This window comes from Protomyctophum parallelum, assembly GCF_964188405.1.
Source record: "Protomyctophum parallelum genome assembly, chromosome: 12".
In the NCBI taxonomy this organism is placed as follows: Eukaryota; Metazoa; Chordata; class Actinopteri; order Myctophiformes; family Myctophidae; genus Protomyctophum; species Protomyctophum parallelum.
In genome coordinates, this window is record NC_139712.1 from 12,780,306 (window position 1) to 12,800,627 (window position 20,322).

Here is a 20,322-nt window from a genome sequence, read left to right on the forward strand (position 1 = left end):
CACGCAAGCACACACACAAGCACACGCACACTCTCTCTCTCCTGTGCACACAGTGTCTCCAGGTGAAGCTTGTATTTTGCAAACAGACAGAAAGACAGGCTGGTTTATCATTCAGTCGTAAATCAGATCAGGTCTGTTCCGCTTTGCGTGCGTTTGTGTGTGTGTGTGTGTGTGTGTGTGTGTGTGTGTGTGTGTGCGTGTGCGTGTGCGTGTGCGTGTGCATGGTTTATTTATATTGTAATAAACATAATTTTGTTCCTGTCGATATTAAAAAGTGCCTGAACTAATTTCTTTAGATTGTTTTGTATAGTAATAGTACAACATAAACATTACAGAGACTGTAGTTGTTACTGTACAATACTTTAAAACAGTTGTAATGTTGCACACATGCTTAAAATAGCTCCTATTTATTTTATATTTTCTACTCCAGCTTGTCTCAGTTCAGGCTGCATGAACAGCGCTCAGTTTCTGCCCCCTCAATGTCGCAACTCTTCTATTGGATGGCTCTGGTTTAACTATCTAAACAGCCTAATGGTCCTGCCACAGTGTCCCAGATGGGTTTAACCATAACCAGTGTTGTTTTCGTCGACTAAAACTACGACTACCTTTTTCCCACTGACGAAAACTACATGGAAACTAAAGGATCTTGATGATCATCTGTAAATTTAGTCGACTAAAGTCTTATGATATTTAGTCAACTAAAACTAGACTAAACACTAAAACATTCCAGGTGACTAAAATGTGACTAAAACTAAAACATGAAAAGCTATACAAGAGACTATAATGACTAAAACTACAATAGATAATTCTCTGCCAAAAACAACACTGGCTATAGCACCATAATGGTTAGCCATAACTCGTTAAGTTAAATTGTGCCTCAGCGTCCCAGACGGGTTAGCTATAACTCGTTAATGGTTCTGCCTCAGCGTCCCAGATGGGTTAGCTATAACTCGTTAATGGTTCTGCCTCAGCGTCCCAGATGGGTTAGCTATAACTCGTTAATGGTTCTGCCTCAGCGTCCCAGATGGGTTAGCTATAACTCGTTAATGGTTCTGCCTCAGCGTCCCAGATGGGTTAGCTATAACTCGTTAATGGTTCTGCCTCAGCGTCCCAGATGGGTTAGCTATAACTCGTTAATGGTTGTGCCTCAGCGTCCCATATGGGTTAGCTATAACTCGTTAATGGTTCTGCCTCAGCGTCCCAGATGGGTTAGCTATAACTCGTTAAGGGTTCTGCCTCAGCATCCCAGATGGGTTAGCTATAACTCGTTAATGTTTGTGCCTCAGCGTCCCATATGGGTTAGCTATAACTCGTTAATGTTTGTGCCTCAGCGTCCCAGATGGGTTAGCTATAACTCGTTAATGTTTGTGCCTCAGCGTCCCAGATGGGTTAGCTATAACTCGTTAATGTTTGTGCCTCAGCGTCCCAGATGGGTTAGCTATAACTCGTTAATGGTTGTGCCTCAGCGTCCCAGATGGGTTAGCTATAACTCGTTAATGGTTGTGCCTCAGTGTCCCATATGGGTTAGCTATAACTCGTTAATGTTTGTGCCTCAGCGTCCCAGATGGGTTAGCTATAACTCGTTAATGGTTCTGCCTCAGCGTCCCAGATGGGTTAGCTATAACTCGTTAATGGTTCTGCCTCAGCGTCCCATATGGGTTAGCTATAACTCGTTAATGGTTCTGCCTCAGCGTCCCAGATGGGTTAGCTATAACTCGTTATTGGTTGTGCCTCAGCGTCCCAGATGGGTTAGCTATAACTCGTTAATGGTTCTGCCTCAGCGTCCCAGACGAGGGCTCGGTGTCGGAGGAGGGTCGCGGCAGCGCCACCCCGTCCCCGGAGGACCGCGACGGCGGTCTGTTTCTCCTGAAGAAGGACAGCGAGCGGCGGGCCATCCTCTACAAGGTCCTCAACGAGGACCAGGACAAGGTCATCTCCAACCTGCTGGAGAACCACATCCAGGTGAGGACCACCGGGTCAAAGGTCATCTCCAACCAGTGTTGTTTTCGTCGTCTAAAACTAAGACGAAAAATGTTCGTCGACTACCTTTTATCACTGACGAAAACTACATGGAAACTAAATTAAAACTAAGCTACGATGACTAAAACTAAGACTAAATATACTGACAATTTCGTCAACAAATACAAACTAGACTAAAATGTGATGAAGGGACTAGTGGACAAGAGATCCAGTATAAGTCATTTTACACCTGGTTGCATGATCTACAAGCTCACAACGCGTCGCAGCGCGACGCGTTGTGAGCTTGTAGATCGGCTATTTTCAGCAAGTGTAAAAACACTCATTACGACGGCATCAATGCCCGACAAAATACATTTTAGTCGACTAAATCAACTGTAGATTTAGTCGACTAAAATCTTATGACATTTAGTCGACTAAAACTAGACTAACACTAAGACATTCCAGGTGACTAAAATGTGACTAAAACTAAGTGAAAACTATTCAAGAGACTATGACTAAAACTAAAATAGAAATTTGCTGCCAAAAACAACACTGGGTCAAAGGTCATCTTCAACCTGCTGGAGAACCACATCCAGGTATAGGGGTGTGTGTGTGTGTGTGTGTGTGTGTGTGTGTGTGTGTGTGTGTGTGTGTGTGTGTGTGTGCGCGCCTGCGTGTGTGTGTGCGCGCCTGCGTGTGTGTGTGTGTGCGTGCGCGCTTTTGTGTGGGGTTTATAAATCACTGCGGTGCGATGCAACACATTGTGAGCTTGTAGATCTGCTATTTATCAAACTATTTGTATACATTTGAAATGGACATTCTGCATAATTAGTACTTTAACTTTTGGTACTTACATTTTGTTACCAATAATATGTTTGTGCTTTCACTCAAATACATTCTGAATCCCAGACTTTTACATGTAACGGAAGTTCCAGACCCAACCGGGCCGGTTCCAGACCCAACCGGTTCCAGACCCAACCGGGCCGGTTCCAGGTCGACCTGCCGGCTTCCGGTTTCCGGCTTGAGGGGTCACCGGGGGGGTCCCCTGGGGGGTCCCCGGAACATCCAGATTCCCAGGAACCGGCCGGTCGGCTCGGACCTAATTCACAGGGGCCGGTTTGCTCTTTGAGAGAAGGTTTTGAAGGAAGTCTAGTGACTCACATGTGATGACCTCTCTCCCCCACCAGGGCCGTGAGGAGCTGCAGCCGTCCGTATAGGTCAGGGGTGGGCAACTGGCGGCCCGGGGGCCACATGAGGCCCCCCACCTTCACTTAATGTGGCCCTCAGGTTAATATCAGAATACTGATATAATATTGGTTTCAGCTGTTTACAATTCCACAACATGCAAAACATGACCTGCTTTAATCACTTGCTCATTGCTCAACACAAAAGGCATTTGAAATGACATAAAAATCTTAATTTTCAGGATTCCAATTCAAAAATAGCAAAAATTTAAAGATTTCAATTCAAATATAGCAAAAATAGCTGATCTACAAGCTCAAAACGCGTCGCCGCGTCGTGTTTTGAGCTTGTAGATCAGCTATTTTTGCTACGACAGTAATATATGGCCCTAGGGAGTGAGTGTGGAAATATAGTGGCCCTCTCCATCGTCAAAGTTGCCCACCCCTGGTATAGGTGCTCTCTGAGAGAAGGTTTTGAAGGAGTCTAGGGACTCACATGTGCTGACCTCTCTCCCCCAGTGCAGTGAGGTTTTGAAGGAGTCTAGGGACTCACCATGTGCTGACCTCTCTCCCCCAGGGCAGTGAGGTTTTGAAGTAGTCTAGGGACTCACTCACATGTGCTGACCTCTCTCCCCCAGGGCAGTGAGGTTTTGAAGTAGTCTAGGGACTCACTCACCATGTGCTGACCTCTCTCCCCCACCAGGGCAGTGAGGAGCTCCAGCTGTCGGTGGACCACATCAAGCAGATCATCAAGGTTTTGAAGGAGTCTAGGGACTCACTCACATGTGCTATGACCTCTCCCCCACCAGGGCAGCGAGGAGCTCCAGCTGTCCGTATTCAGTATTTAAGTCCGACGTCATTTTGTAGTGCTACGTTACGTCCGGGTCCAAGTGGCACCAGCTCCCGTCCGCATCCCATTGTAAATAGAATATCTAAACGCGTGAATCTTTTTAAATTGACGTTATTTTTCAGAAAGGAAGCCATGGAGGGTTAAAATGGGTCTTAATGCTTCCAACTCGAGTGGAATTATTAATATTTTGTACAAGTGTCCATGACAACAATAAATAATATATGATGTGGAGACAATAAAGACTATTATCATTATTATTGAAGGTGGCAACAGTCCATTTGCTCGGTAAAATATTTCGGGGGATATTTACAATGTGTGCAGGCTTGAGTATGTTGAATCTAGTTTGCATTAATGAGGATTTAGTTGACACAACCAAATAAAATGGCGATAGTATTCCATGTGGGGCAGACGGCCTGTAACAGCCAGATTTTGGAGAGCAGCGCAGCTTTGTTGTTGCGAGGAAAGCGGTAAAATGAGACTTTCGTGGTTGTTTTCGTCTCAGATTTAGTCTGACGGAGCGTCACAGTATAACTCCATGGGGACACAAAAGCGACACAAAAGTAGGACCCGGAAGTATCTCAGGAGGGGGCGCTCACGTCACAGCTAAAATACTGAATAGGACAGGCGCTCTCTGAGAGAAGGTTTTGAAGGAGTCTAGGGACTCACATGTGATCACCTCTCTCCCCCAGGGCAGTGAGGTTTTGAAGGAGTCTAGGGACTCACTCACATGTGCTGACCTCTCTCACCCACCAGGGCAGTGAGGTTTTGAAGGAGTCTAGTGACTCACATGTGCTGACCTCTCTCCCCCACCAGGGCAGTGAGGAGCTCCAGCTGTCGGTGGACCACATCAAGCAGATCATCTGCATCCTCAGAGACTTCATCCACAGCCCGGAGAGACGCGTCATGGCCTCCACCATCTCCAAGCTCAAGCTGGACCTGGACTTTGACTCCACCTCCATCAACCAGATCCAGCTGGTCCTGTTCGGCTTCCAGGACTCGGTCAGTGTCCATTTAGATCCAGCTGGTCCTGTTCGGCTTCCAGGACTCGGTCAGTCCATTTAGATCCAGCTGGTCCTGTTCGGCTTCCAGGACTCGGTCAGTCCATTTAGATCCAGCTGGTCCTGTTCGGCTTCCAGGACTCGGTCAGTCCATTTAGATACAGCTGGTCCTGTTCGGCTTCCAGGACTCGGTCAGTCCATTTAGATACAGCTGGTCCTGTTCGGCTTCCAGGACTCGGTCAGTCAGTCCATTCAGAACCAGTGTTGTTTTCGTCGACTAAAAAACTAAAAAGTCGACATGCTGAAAATAGCAGATCTACAATCTCACAACGCGTCGCGCTGCGAAGCGTTGTGAGATTGTATATCTGCTATTTTCAGCATGCAACCAAAGTGTAAAATATGTCATTACAACGACATCAAGGCCTGTCAAAACACATTTTAGTCGACTAAATCAAAATGTAGATTTAGTCGACTAAAATCGTATGACATTTTAGTCGACTAAAACTAAACTAAACACTAGAACATTCCAGGTGACTAAAATTTGACTAAAACTAAGTGAAAACTATTCAAGAGACTAAAGATGACTAAAACTAAAATAGACATTTGCTGCCAAAAACAACACTGATTCAGACCCAGCGGGGGGTTCCCAAAACCTGTTCACGTCAAGGACCCCCAAATTGACCCCCTCATTAGCCCCGCTATTTGTTAAAGATATGCCGGGAACCCCCCCTCCCCCCCATAAGAGAAGGCTTTAGCAGTGATTCTCAACCTGTTTAAGTTCAAGGACCCCCCCCTGTTTGACATGCATTAGTCTATACGGACCCACCCCCCATTTAATGGTATTTCTATCTCTGAGGGACCCCCGATTTATGTTGTAAAAATTAATTTACCTCTGAGAGTGTTCAAATGTTACCAAAATGTTTGGTTCCATTTGAACTTGTAGATCTGCTGTTTTCAGCAGCATTGCAACCAAATGTAAATCAGATTGTGTGTGTGTGTGTGTGTGTGTGTGTGTGTGTGTGTGTGTGTGTGTGTGTGTGTGTGTGTGTGTGTGTGTGTGTGTGTGTGTGTGTGTGTGTGTGTGTGTGTGTGTGTGTGTGTGTGTGTGTTGTGTGCGTACGTGTGTGCATGTGTGTGTGCGTGTGTGTGCGTGTGTGTGTGTGCATGTGTGTGCGTGTGTGCGTGCGTGTGTGTGTGTGCGTGTGTGTGTGCGTGCATGCACGTCCAGGTCAACAAGGTCCTGAGGAACCACCACATCAAACCTCACTGGATGTTCGCCATGGATAACATCATCAGGAGGGCTGTGCAGGCCGCCGTCACTATCCTCATCCCTGGTGAGTCCTAGAGGTCACTGAGGTCACTATCCTCATCCCTGGTGAGTCCTAGAGGTCACTGAGGTCACTGTCCTCATCCCTGGTGAGTCCTAGAGGTCACTGAGGTCACTATCCTGATCCCTGGTGAGTCCTAGAGGTCACTGAGGCCACTATCCTCATCCCTGGTGAGTCCTAGAGGTCACTGAGGTCACTATCCTCATCCCTGGTGAGTCCTAGAGGTCACTGAGGTCACTGAGGTCACTGTCCTCATCCCTGGTGAGTCCTAGAGGTCACTGAGGTCACTGAGGTCACTGTCCTCATCCCTGGTGAGTCCTAGAGGTGACAGAGGTCACAGAGGTCACTGTCCTCATCCCTGGTGAGTCCTAGAGGTCACAGAGGTCACAGAGGTCACTGTCCTCATCCCTGGTGAGTCCTAGAGGTCACAGAGGTCACAGAGGTCACTGTCCTCATCCCTGGTGAGTCCTAGAGGTCACAGAGGTCACTGAGGTCACAGAGGTCACTGTCCTGATCCCTGGTAAGTCCTAGAGGTCACAGAGGTTACTGAGGTCACTGAGGTCACAGAGGTCACTGTCCTGATCCCTGGTGAGTCCTAGAGGTCACAGAGGTCACAGAGGTCACTGTCCTGATCCCTGGTGAGTCCTAGAGGTCACAGAGGTCACTATCCTCATCCCTGGTGAGTCCTAGAGGTCACAGAGGTCACAGGGTCACATGGGTCATACACTTATATGCTTTTATATGACGTTCATATAAAAAACTAAATTAGGCAGATAAGCGTCCTGAATCATAGCCACGTTGACAACGTTTGTAATTAAACCAACCAGTTTGTAAATCCGGCAAGATTTGAGGAGTTGTGACTGTTTTAGTTTGAGCTGCCGTACTGTACTGTACTGTACTTACGCTTCACTTTGGATTTTGGCAACTAGTTTTGTTTTTAGATTTTCCTTGGGTTTCTTGAAAGGCGCTATATAAATCCAAGTTATTATTATTATTATTATTTACTGTACTGTACTGTACTGTACTGCACTGTACTGTACTGCACTGCACTGCACTGCACTGCACTGCACTGCACTGCACTGCACTGCACTGTACTGTACTGTACTGTACTGTACTGTACTGTACTGTACTGCACTGCACTGCACTGTACTGTACTGTACTGTACTGTACTGTACTGCACTGCACTGCACTGCACTGCACTGCACTGCACTGTACTGTACTGTACTGTACTGCACTGCACTGTACTGTACTGTACTGTAGCCCCGAAGCAAAGATGGCCGCCGCGTGAACTGCGTCAGAGACTCCTAACCCTTTACGTATGTCCATGGTTAGAATGACCTCTGACCTGTGAACTGTGACCCCTCCCCCCCCCACAGAGCTGCACACGCACTTCGGCCCGGCGTCGGAGAGCGAGGGCGTGGACAAGGACGACGAGGTGGACGTGGAGGAGGCGGAGTTCATCGGCCCCGCCCCCAACGACGACACCCCGCCCCCGGGGGGGTTAGGCCACGCCCTGCACCACCACGCCCACCACCACAGCGCGGACCCCTCCCACTCCTCCACCTCAGGGGTGAGCTCCGCGCTGAGCTCCGCCCACAGCCTCTCCCATGAGCCTCTGCTTCAGCGCTCGCCGCCGCTGCCGCTGCACCACCACTACCAGCCACTGGGGGCGCAGCTGGGACGCCTGAAGCAGGAGACCAACAGGTATACGCTACGCTAACCCTTAGCTTAGAGTATATATGAATAGAGATGACATCCGAGTTCTCCTTCCATCCACTTGCATTAAGTTGTAGTTCTCCTTCCATCCACTTGCATTAAGTTGTAGTTCTCCTCCCATCCACTTGCATTAAGTTGTAGTTCTCCTTCCATCCACTTGCATTAAGTTGTAGTTCTCCTCCCATCCACTTGCATTAAGTTGTAGTTCTCCTCCCATCCACTTGCATTAAGTTGTAGTTCTCCTTCCATCCACTTGCATTAAGTTGTAGTTCTCCTTCCATCCACATGCATTAAGTTGTAGTTCTCCTTCCATCCACTTGCATTAAGTTGTAGTTCTCCTTCCATCCACTTGCATTAAGTTGTAGTTCTCCTCCCATCCACTTGCATTAAGTTGTAGTTCTCCTCCCATCCACTTGCATTAAGTTGTAGTTCTCCTTCCATCCACTTGCATTAAGTTGTAGTTCTCCTTCCATCCACTTGCATTAAGTTGTAGTTCTCCTCCCATCCACTTGCATTAAGTTGCTCAAAAGCGCATGAGGCGATTTCACTCCTCCTTCCGGGTATAGGAACAGAGTGCATTCTGGGATGGATTGCAATGGTGAGTGGGCCCCAAACACATGAACGCGCTGCCGTTGAACGCGCACGAGCGTGCTGCCGTCGTGAACGTGCACAATGATAGTCAACGGACAGTGCGTTCATGTGTTTGGGGCCAGGCTGCAATACCTTAATTCGGCCACTATGTCCATTTGGCCTCAGCGTTTCCTCTGGGTGACCCGTCTCTATTCATATATACTCTAAGCGCTAACCCCCATCCTGGACCAGAAAACCCCTTTTTGGTTGTTTAAATTATGTTATGCCTTATAGCTATTGAAAAATAGCAGATCTACAAGCTCTGCTAGCTTGTAGATCTTGTACTAATCTTGTAGACTAACACTATGACGGAAAATGTCCGTCGACTGCCTTTTTGTCACTGACGAAAACTAAACGGAAACTAAATGGAAACTACTGTTAAAGAGGCATTTAGTGCCCCCACCCCCCCCTCAGGCTGCTAGAGGAACTGCTCCTCAGTATAAACCTGTCTCTCTGCCGCCGCCCTCAGGCTGCTAGAGGAACTGCAGTATAAACCTGTCTCTCTGTTGCCCCCCCCCCCTCCTCAGTATAAACCTGTCTCTCTGCTGCCCCCCTCAGGCTGCTAGAGGAACTGCAGTATAAACCTGTCTCTCTGCCGCCCCCCTCAGGCTGCTAGAGGAACTGCTCCACAAGGAGAAGGAGTACCAACACATCCTGAAGAGCACGCTGCAGCAGAGGTCACATGACCTGGAGCTGGCCCGCCTCCGACACAGACCTGCAGGTGCGGAGCTCCTGATTGGCTGACTGACTGATTGGTTGATCGATTGACTAATTTGAGTGATTCGTTGGTTTGGTTGATTTGATCGATTGGTTTGTTGGTTGATCTCTCTCTCTCTCTCTCTCTCTCTCTCTCTCTCTCTCTCTGTCTCTCTCTGTCTCTCTCTGTCTCTCTCTCTCTCTCTCTCTCTCTCTCTCTCTCTCTCTCTCTCTCTGTTTCTCTCTCTCTCTCTCTCTCTCTGTTTCTCTCTCTCTCTCTCTCTCTCTCTCTCTCTCTCTCTCTCTCTCTCCCTCCAGACGTAGCTCCGCCTCCCTCCATCTTCCACGTGTCAGCTGACCACGAGCCTGACAAGCAGCTCGCTGATTGGCTAAAAGAGCAGCGGGCGGATCCCGACACCATAGAGAAGGTGAGAAACAGTTCTCGCTACATTACATGTTTTATATGAGTTAGTATGTTTAATAGCATGTTTTATATGTGTGTTAACATGTTTTATATGAGTTAGTATGTTTAATAGCATGTTTTATATGTGTGTTAACATGTTTTATATGAGTTAGCATGTTGTTAACATGTTTAATAGCATGTGTTAATGTTACCATGTTTAATAACATGTTTAATAACGTGTTCTGTATGTTACCATGTTTAATGACATGTTTAATGACATGTGTTCTGTATGTTACCATGTTTAATAACATGTGTTCGGTATGTTACCATGTTTAATAACATGTTTTATAACATGTGTTCTGTATGTTATCATGTTTAATAACATGTTTAATGACATGTTCTGTGTTGTCAGTTCGTGGCGGAGGACTTCAAGCTGCAAGACATTCTCAACGACGTCACCAAGGACGACCTGCACTTCCTGCGCCTCCGGTAGGCAAGCTGTGGTCCGCGGACCCCCAAGGGGTCCACTGGGACCTAGGGGTCCACTGGGACCCCCTAGGGGTCCACTGTCTGGGGACCCCTAGGGGTCCACTGTCTGGGGACCCCTAGGGGTCCACTGGGACCCCCTAGTGGTCCACTGTTCCATTGGGACCCCCTAGTGGTCCACTGTTCCATTGGGACCCCCTAGGGGTCCACTGGTCCATTGGGACCCCCTAGGGGTCCACTGGTCCACTGGGACCCCCTAGGGGTCCACTGTTCCATTGGGACCCCCTAGGGGTCCACTGGGACCCCCTAGGGGTCCACTGTTCCACTGGGACCCCCTAGGGGTCCACTGTCTGGGGACCCCTAGGGGGTCCACTGGGACCCCCTAGGGGTCCAATGTTCCGTTCCACTGGGACCCCCTAGTGGTCCCAGTGGAATAGTGGACCCCTAGGGGTCCACTGTTCCACTGAGACCCCCTAGGGGTCCACTGTTCCACTGGGACCCCCTAGTGGTCCACTGTTCCACTGGGACCCCCTAGTGGTCCACTGGGACCCCCTAGTGGTCCACTGTTCCACTGGGACCCCTAGGGGTCCACTGGTCCACACATATTAATTAATCTGTCGTATTAATCTGTTGTTAATCTGTAAATCTGTTAAATTCTCTATCTCTCTCTCTTTCTCTCTCTCTCTCTGTCTCTCTCTGTCTGTCTGTCTGTCTGTCTGTCTGTCTGTCTGTCTGTCTGTCTGTCTGTCTGTCTGTCTGTCTGTCTGTCTGTCTGTCTGTCTGTCTGTCTGTCTGTCTGTCTGTCTGTCTGTCTGTCTGTCTCTCCCTCAGGGGCGGGGTGCTGTGTCGCGTCTGGCGGGCGATCCAGAGGCACCGAGAACGAGAGAGGCTGAGGGTGGAGGACGTGGAGGAGGAGGCATGAGTGATGCATGCTGGGATACGCGGTCTTCAGCCGCACACACGCACGCACGCATGCATGCACGCACGCACGCACACACACACACACGCATCTTCTCTCTCTCTCCAACTCTCTGCTGGCTCCAGAACCAGCTCTATTACTGGGCCCTGTTCTGATAGCGCACCGCGTGTTCGAGTCCCGTCCGTGACGACCCGTTGTTGCTCTTCTACTCCGCTGCAACTCGGAGCCAAACTTTGTACTTTTACTCCATTACAATTATTATGAAAACTTTATAGTTATACTATAGTTATACTTTGGAGATTTTAGAAAAACATACATTGACCACTTCAACCCTATATACACATTTCGGCCATTTGAAAATAGCCGATCTACAACGCGACGTACTGTGAGCTTGTAGATCTGCTATTTTCAAAAGATGTTGTACACATTCTGCACTTGTGACTTATTTTACTTTTAGTACTTTAAGTACATTTTGATGCCGATACTTTTGTACTTTTACTCAGGTACATTTTCAATTCCGTACGTTTAGTTCTAAATTATTGCAGTATTGGTACTTTTTATTCAAGTAAAACAATTGAGTACTTTTTTCCACCACTGAATCGTGCAAATCATGTTTGGTAGAGCGGACTTGTCACACTGCCCATGCACGAAACAGCACCCCCTTATGGCCACCCTAATTAACAGTGGATTGGTCCTTCTACCTGCACTATCCATATGTTTAATTAACAGTGGACTGTGCCTTTAATCTGCCTGCACTATCCATATGTTTAATAAACAGTGGACTGTGCCTTTAATCTACCTGCACTATTCATTATGTTTAATTAACAGTGGACTGTGCCTTTAATCTGCCTGCACTATTCATATGTTTAATTAACAGTGGACTGTGCCTTTAATCTGCCTGCACTATTCACATGTTTAATTAACAGTGGACTGTGCCTTTAATCTGCCTGCACTATTCATATGTTTAATTAACAGTGGATTGTGCCTTTAATCTACCTGCACTATTCACATGTTTAATTCACAGTGGACTGTGCCTTTAATCTGCCTGCACTATTCATATGTTTAATTAACAGTGGATTGTGCCTTTAATCTACCTGCACTATTCACATGTTTAATTAACAGTGGACTGTGCCTTTAATCTCCCTGCACTATCCATATGTTTAATTCACAGTGGACTGTGCCTTTAATCTGCCTGCACTGTTCATATGTTTAATTAACAGTGGATTGTGCCTTTAATCTACCTGCACTATTCATATGTTTAATTCGTCTATTTAATGCCAATAGAAAGATCTGTAATATACACACTATATCTCATTTTAACACGGCAATCCTATAGTATTATACCCATTCCTGATGGTGGCGGTAACTTCACCATTATGCCGATTTTGACCAATCAGAGCGAATCTGGCGATGGCACTTCCGGTTCAACAGACGTAAACATCCGCTATAGCTTTCTGCACTCAGATGCACAGTCATCGTTGATTTTAATATAGTCAAATTAAGCTTCTAATCAAGCCCCAAATATCGCATTTTACGCAGCGATGTACGTGAAGACCGCTGTGTTTGTGTCCGTCGTGTTTGTATAAGACGATATAGTCTTGTGTGTTGAAAGAAGTCGTTTGTTTTGTGGCGTTGGTCGCGCATCGTGCACGATTCCGTTCGCTCCGTTCCGTCTCATGTTTTGTGCCGTGGTCGCGCATCGCGCGCGATTCCGTTCGCTCCGTTTCCGTTTCATGTTTTCATTGATGCACACAGTAAATAATGAATGGGTTGCATTAATGTAGAATTCCCCCATAATCAGTATAACACTGGTTCCCAAAGTGGGTTCCGGGGACCCCCAGGGGTCCTTGAGGGAGTTCCAGGGGGTGCCCAGCTAAATGATCATTTGGAACCAAAATGGACACTCATGGGTCTGTAACTCTGAGAGTGTACAAATGCAACAAAATGGACCCTAACGGGTCCATTTGGTTCCATTTGTACACTCTCAGAGTTAAATTCACAATGTAAATTGGGGGTCCCAGAGATAGAAATGCCATTAAATGGGGGGTCCGTAGAACTAATGCATGTCAAACTGGAGGGTCCTTGAAATTAAACAGGTTGAGAATCATTGCTAGATCCGTAAAACAAAAAGTTCTCTCATGGAGGTCGCTGGCTTAATTATCTCTTCAAACGGGGGGTCCCTGGCATAATTATCTCTACAAACGGGGGGTCCCTGGCATAATTATCTGTTCAAACGGGGGGTCCCTGGCATAATTATCTCTACAAACGGGGGGTCCCTGGCATAATTATCTCTTCAAACGGGGGGTCCCTGGCATAATTATCTCTTCAAACGGGGGGTCCCTGGCATAATTATCTCTACAAACGGGGGGTCCCTGGCATAATTATCTCTTCAAACGGGGGGTCCCTGGCATAATTATCTCTTCAAACGGGGGGTCCCTGGCATAATTATCTCTACAAACGGGGGGTCCCTGGCATAATTATCTCTACAAACGGGGGGTCCGCGGGGCTAATTTGCGTCAATTTGGGGGTCCTTGGCATGAAAAGGTTTGACCCCTGTAGGCCTAGACCAGGGGTGGGCAATTTTGACGATGTAGAGGGCCACTATATTTCCACACTCAACTTTGACGATGTAGAGGGCCACTATATTTCCACACTCAACTTTGACGATGGAGAGGGCCACTATATTTCCACACTCACTCCCTAGGGCCATAATATTACTGTCGTAACAAAAATAGCCGATCTACAAGCTCAAAACGCGTCGCAGCGCGCGTTTTGAGCTTGTAGATCGGCTATTTTTGCTATGTTCGAATTGGAATCCTGAAAATGTACATTTTTATGTAATTTCAAATGCCTTTAATTATACGTGTGTTGAAGCATTGAGCTACTAATTTAGACTGAAGTAATTAAAGCGGGTCATGTTTGCATGTTGTGGAATTGGAACCAACATTATATCAGTATTCTGACATTAACCTGAGGGCCACATTAAGTGAAGGTGGGGGGCCGCATGTGGCCCCCGGGCCGCCAGTTGCCCACCCCTGGCCTAGATGATGCAGAGAGAGATAGAGGGGGGAAGGGGGGTCCATTTAAGGGCCTTTCTCGGCCCCACCTCTCTCTCCTCTGTGTTTTAGGATCCAAGATGGCCGCCTTACTGGGCTGCGTTCACAAATTCAAAACACCTGTCTTGCGTCTGTCTGTGTTTAATGGCCGCTCCAGTGCATTTCCAATGGAAGCCCATATTATGGTTTGACCAAACCTTTTGTTTGTTGTAGATCAGTGCTGTGTTCTATTATTATCTCTCTTATATGTTTATATAATATATATTTCGTAATTTAATTTCAGTGACGTGCTTTTCTGTCCTGTGGTGTATGTATTTATGTATTTATTTATTGTGTTTTTTCTCTGAACCTGCCAATAAATCTTTCGAACGACTGAGAATCTGTCAGTGTTATTTTTTGCGTGGCTGTGTTTGTTGAACACACAGAGAGACCTGGAAATGGAGTCATTTTTGTCGCCCGCAAAACCGACAATTCATTATTTCCGTCCGTCCTCCAATTACCGCATTCATTATATCGTCCCTCCCACTTTTTACCCTTTTTACCTTTTATTTTTTTTATTATATATTCTTTATCCCACGATTTTGTAACCCATTTTTCACCCCTGTGTCAATCATCTAATGTGATCCTGGGCTCTACACACCCTCCACCAACCTAGTCCCCATATATGGGGGACAAGGGGAGACCAACCTAGTCCCCATATATGGGGGACAAGGGGAGACCAACCTAGTCCCCATATATGGGGCATTGGGGGACAAGGGGAGACCAACCTAGTCCCCATATATGGGGGACAAGGGGAGACCAACCTAGTCCCCATATATGGGGCATTGGGGGACAAGGGGAGACCAACCTAGTCCCCATATATGGGGGACAAGGGGAGACCAACCTAGTCCCCATATATGGGGGACAAGGGGAGACCAACCTAGTCCCCATATATGGGGGACATGGGGAGACCAACCTAGTCCCCATATATGGGGGACAAGGGGAGAGCAACGGACTTGAACTCATGCTTCCTTCATGCCTGAGTGTCCAAGTTGCTCCTTTACACCTGACAGGGGGGAGTTTCCCTGGTTGGACGTAGCGCGTGGAAGGAACACGTTATTCCAACCAGTTCCTTTCCCCTCCATCAGGCGCCCCGGCTGGCCAGGGGGAGGCAGTATAGAGACCAGGATTACTGCATGTTTTTGTGAGGGTATACCTACCCTAGGGGACACGTGGAGAACATGCAAACACCTTTTATGATGAATTCCTGTTCTGTTCTTTGTCTATATAGAAGTGTCTATTTGTACGTCTCTAAATGTTTTGATGAATTGAACATGGTGGACCCTCTTGTAAACAAGTTTAATGCTTAATTGGGTCGTCCACTAGGGGGGGCAGCGGTGACCGAACGGTTTGCGGAGCGGTCTTGATATCGGAAGGTCGCTAGTTCGAATCCCCGGACCGGCACGTTAAAACACCACCGCTGAAGTGCCCTTGAGCAAGGCATTGAACCCCTATACCATGAAATGTTTCTATGAGCAGGGCATGACTGTAAACAAGCATCTCGAGATTAGTCCACTTCCCTGCAGGGTAAACAAAGAACTTTGCTTTGATTTGCTACACTCACAGTTAACAGGCTTTGTATTGAGTTTGTGCTTGAAATACAGTGTTGTTTTTGGCAGAAAAATTCTATTTTAGTTTTAGTCATAGTCTCTTGAATAGTTTTCACTTAGTTTTAGTCACATTTTAGTCACCTGGAATGTTCTAGTGTTTAGTCTAGTTTTAGTCGACTAAATGTCATACGATTTTAGTCGACTAAATCTACAGTTGATTTAGTCGACTAAAATGTGTTTTGACAGGCCTTGATGTCGTTGTAATGACATATTTTACACTTTGGTTGCATGCTGAAAATAGCAGATATACAATCTCACAAGACGCGTTGTGAGATCGTATATCTGCTATTTTCAGCATGCAAACCAGCATAAAACTGGATCTCTTGTCCACTAGTCCCTTACTAACATTTTAGTCTAGTTTTTATTTGTTGACGAAATTGTCAGTATATTTAGTCTTAGTTTTGATCAACATAGATTCATTTTTATTTAGTTTTTATTTAGTTTTAGTCAGTGAAAAAAGGTAGTCGACGAACATTTTTCGTCTTAGTTTTAGTCGACGAAAACAACACTGTTGAAATGTACTGTAATTCTACAAACTGTTAATAAATATTTCAATCAATCAATCAATCAGTCCTATTTATATATTACCCATTCTGGGCGGGAACCCCTTTTGGTGTTTTAAAGCATGATGTTATTCTTTTGCTATTGACAAATAGCAGATCTACAAGCTCATAGCTTGAGAGTGTAACATATATGCAACCAAACGGACATGTGGTTTACAAAGCTGTGGTTTTCGTGTTTCATCCATTCAGGTTCGGCATGGCTTATTTATATGGAGGTAAAAACATGACATTATTCGGCACACATACCGTCATTCGTCACGTGTATTTTAGGTCTGGTCTGGACTGGAAAGTGTATTTGGATGGCTGGTGCAAGGAGAAGTCACCACGCTAAATATCATAACTGAAGTTGTGGACATTGAAGTGATGCACATCAGCGTCGGAGAGGAACAGGCACTGTCAGATCAGTTACGCAACTTTTGGGAAATCGAATCCCTTGGAATCCACATGAAAGAAATGCATTCTGAGAAGGAAGACATGGCAGTGTATCCCAAGCCGTAAATATATCCACGGCTTCCCAAGCCGTGCATGCCTATTCCCACTATATATAGGCTGAGGAAGAAATGCCACTCAGAAAACATCAGGTATAAAGTGATGACACCCATTGCCGAAATCTGCACGGCGTAGCACCTGGTAATTATCCCATTTTGACCTGAGATCAGATTCATACAAGGTTTCCACTGGACACACACTGGTCTGATGAACCCATTCTGACCTGAGATCAGATTCATACAAGGTTTCCACTGGACACACACTGGTCTGATTAAAAAAGCCTATCTTAATTTGCTCACTTCTTCATCGCAGCTCACTTCCAATAACACCCTAACACCCGATTAAAATAAGAAGCTGGCCTTTTAACCCATTCTGAACGGGAACCCATTTTGGTGTTAGCATCATGTTATGCTTTAGCTATTGAAAAATAGCAGATCTACAAGCTCATAACGCGCCACCGAGTGGCGCGCTACGAGCTTGTAGGTCTGCTATAACGACTGACATTTTTATAGAATCTGATCTCAGGTCAGAATGGGTTAAAACAATAACTGTCTATATCATGTCTAAATGTAATTATAGAGGGCAATTATATATATTATGTGTATTGAAGTCTGACTTAGAAGTTAAAACTGACACCACCTGCTGGACTGTGAAAGAATTGCATCCGGGCGAATGGGGGGGGGGGGGGGGGGCACAAATGTCACGTGGCCACAAAGCGATTGGAAACCTCCACAAGTGTAGAAAAGAGACTCAGAGCCGCAAGACTGTACATAAGGTGATGACGTGCTTACAGATCCTTTGTGTGTGTGACGTCACATGCACACATTAATTTGCAGGATCTGGAAAACACGGAAAACATGTGTGAATTATCTTCCCGGTTAATTACAAAGTCACAAAGTTGATTTGCAAAATGTAATTAAAATACAAAGTCTGCGATCGAGGGTCAAATGAGACATTATTGCACTTAATGTGAAATTGGTGCTTCACTTGTAAAAAAAAAAAAAAACGGAACGACAAATGTGTAAATAATAAATAAATTATGAAGTTGTTTGCAAACGCTATAAAACAGTAAAACACATGAGGGAGTGCAAATCTTTGCGAGTTGTATAGGCCTATTTTGCAGACAAAGTGAAGCAGTGAATATACATTTGCGACGTGTGATTTGCGAGGTTTAAAACACAAGAGAGGAGACCTAAAATACACGTGACGAATGATGGTATGTGTGCCGATTAATAATGTCATGTATGATGTATCAAATGGAACACAACCACCCTAAAGACTAATCATTGGCCCCTTTTCCACCGGTTGGTTCCCAGTGGGAACCGGTTCAGTTCTTTTTGGTTTTTAGTCCATGAGCCAGAGCTCCAAAATTGAAACGTGAATTATGAATTGAGTGGGCAAAACCATACCTATATTAGATTGTTAGCACCATTAAACTCTCCCAATTGAGTACTTACACAAAGACAATGATTTATTGTATTACAAATTTTACATTTTTAAATATGCAAATGAGGAATTATGTAGGAAAATATGCAAAATAATCAAAAACATGAAAAAGCTACTACTGTGGAAGGGTTATCATGTATTAATTTACTTGTATTGATCCTATAAACAATTTAATATAGGGTATAGTTTGCCCACCAATTTTGGAGCTTGGCTCATGGACTAAAAACCAAAAAGAACTGAACCGGTTCCCACTGGGAACCAACTGGTGGAAAAGGGGTCATTGTGTATAATATTCCTGCACTATACCTGCATTGAATGACCTTGGTACATAGAATTTGATCTATTGTAGATTCTGACCTTCAAATGTACATCATTTTTGTTTTGATTGCATTGCTGTATTGTTGTATTCTGCTTTGGCAGAATGTAAACGTATGTTTTTTCATGCTGATAAAGCCCTTTGAATTGAATTGAATTGAAGTGTGTGCCGAATAATGTCATGTTTTTACTTCCATATATTTATTTATATATTTATTTATTATATATTATTATATATTTATTTATATATTTATTCATATATTTATTTATAATAAAGCCCTTTGAATTGAATTGAAATTGTGTGCCGAATAATGTCATATTTTTACTTCCATATATTTACTGTGGGGGTGTGTGTGTGTGCGCGCGCGCGCCTTTGTGTGTGTGTGTGTGTGTGTGTGTGTGTGTGTGTGTGCGCGCGCGTGTCCCCTCCCCCCTCCTCTCCTCCCCCCTCCTCTAAGCAGGCTTTAGGAATGTGGAGCCCAGTTCATTCTGTAAAGTAACGTCTCCCCCTGTTTCTCTCCCCCAAAACAACAACACAACATGGTGAGTTTAAACTTCAAAGCGCTTCGTTTCAACTCCAATTATTTTTTTATAAACTATAACACATGTGTTCGTGTTGTAGTTGTAGTTGTAGTGATGTGTTTAGTTTAGTTTGAACGCAGACACACACCGGGCGGTACTACTCTGAGGTGTAGCCTAAAAAGTTGGAGGAGTTTTTGTTCAAACTGTCCGTTAGCTTAACCCCGTCCGTGGAAAATAGCCGATCTACAAGCTCACAACGCGACGCGTTGTGAGCTTGTAGATCAGCTATTTTCCAGCATGCAATCCTAACCGATTCCTTAAACGGACAGACTTGTCTATAACGGCTCCAAAACCCAAACAAATGGTTTGGTTGGAGGAACTGTTTTTTATTTAATTATAATAAAACAAACCTTATTAAGTAATGTTGAAAGTTGAACAACATTTCTTCATAGTCTGCCTCATGCCCTGCTGGTTGACATTTAAGATGTTTGTATAACGTTTAAACAGCGACCATGTCCAGGCTGCTCGCTGTTAGCATATTATCTGTGTCTTTAATCTGGGATGTTATTATGGAGGGAAGGATGCATTTTCTCCTCCTCGGTCAGAGCGAGTTGGAGCATGTTTAGTTTGACTTTAGTTCAGTTCAGTCCTAGCTCTGATTCATATAGCTCCATTAATAAAGGACCAGAGCTAGTTCAGTCCTAGCTCTGCTCCATAGCTCTAAATTAAACGCATTAGAGCTATGGACCAGAGCTATAGTTCAGTCCTAGCTCTGGTCCATAGCTCTAATGCAGTGTTGTTTTCGTCGACTAAAACTAAGATGAAAAATGTTCGTCGACTACCTTTTCCCACTGACGAAAATAAATGGAAACTAAATGAAAACTAAGCTACGATGACTAAAACTATAAGACTAAATATACTGACAATTTCGTCAACAAATAAAAACTAGACTAAAATGTTAGGAAGGGACTAGTGGACAAGAGATCCAGTATAAGTCATTTTACACTTGGTTGCATGCTGAAATTAGCTGATCCGCAACGCGTTGTGAGCTTGTAGATCAGCTAATTTCAGCAAGTGTAAAAACACTCATTACGACGGCATCAAGACCCACCAAAA

General features: G+C 45.3%; 1 protein-coding gene across 2 annotated transcripts in view; it reads left to right on the forward strand.

Moving 5' to 3' along the window:
* map3k15 (mitogen-activated protein kinase kinase kinase 15) overlaps window positions 1-12,160 on the forward strand; it is a 63,830-nt gene extending 51,670 nt beyond the window's left edge. For both annotated transcript variants that reach the window (XM_083777964.1, XM_083777965.1), the window contains exons 23-30: window positions 1,782-1,962; window positions 4,804-4,989; window positions 6,217-6,322; window positions 7,693-8,020; window positions 9,271-9,383; window positions 9,677-9,786; window positions 10,174-10,250; window positions 11,079-12,160. In XM_083777964.1, the coding sequence (XP_083634090.1) occupies window positions 1,782-1,962; window positions 4,804-4,989; window positions 6,217-6,322; window positions 7,693-8,020; window positions 9,271-9,383; window positions 9,677-9,786; window positions 10,174-10,250; window positions 11,079-11,169 (1,192 nt within the window). In that variant the 3' untranslated portion in view covers window positions 11,170-12,160. The remainder of the gene's footprint in view (window positions 1-1,781; window positions 1,963-4,803; window positions 4,990-6,216; window positions 6,323-7,692; window positions 8,021-9,270; window positions 9,384-9,676; window positions 9,787-10,173; window positions 10,251-11,078) is intronic.
* Window positions 12,161-20,322: the final 8,162 nt, after the last annotated feature.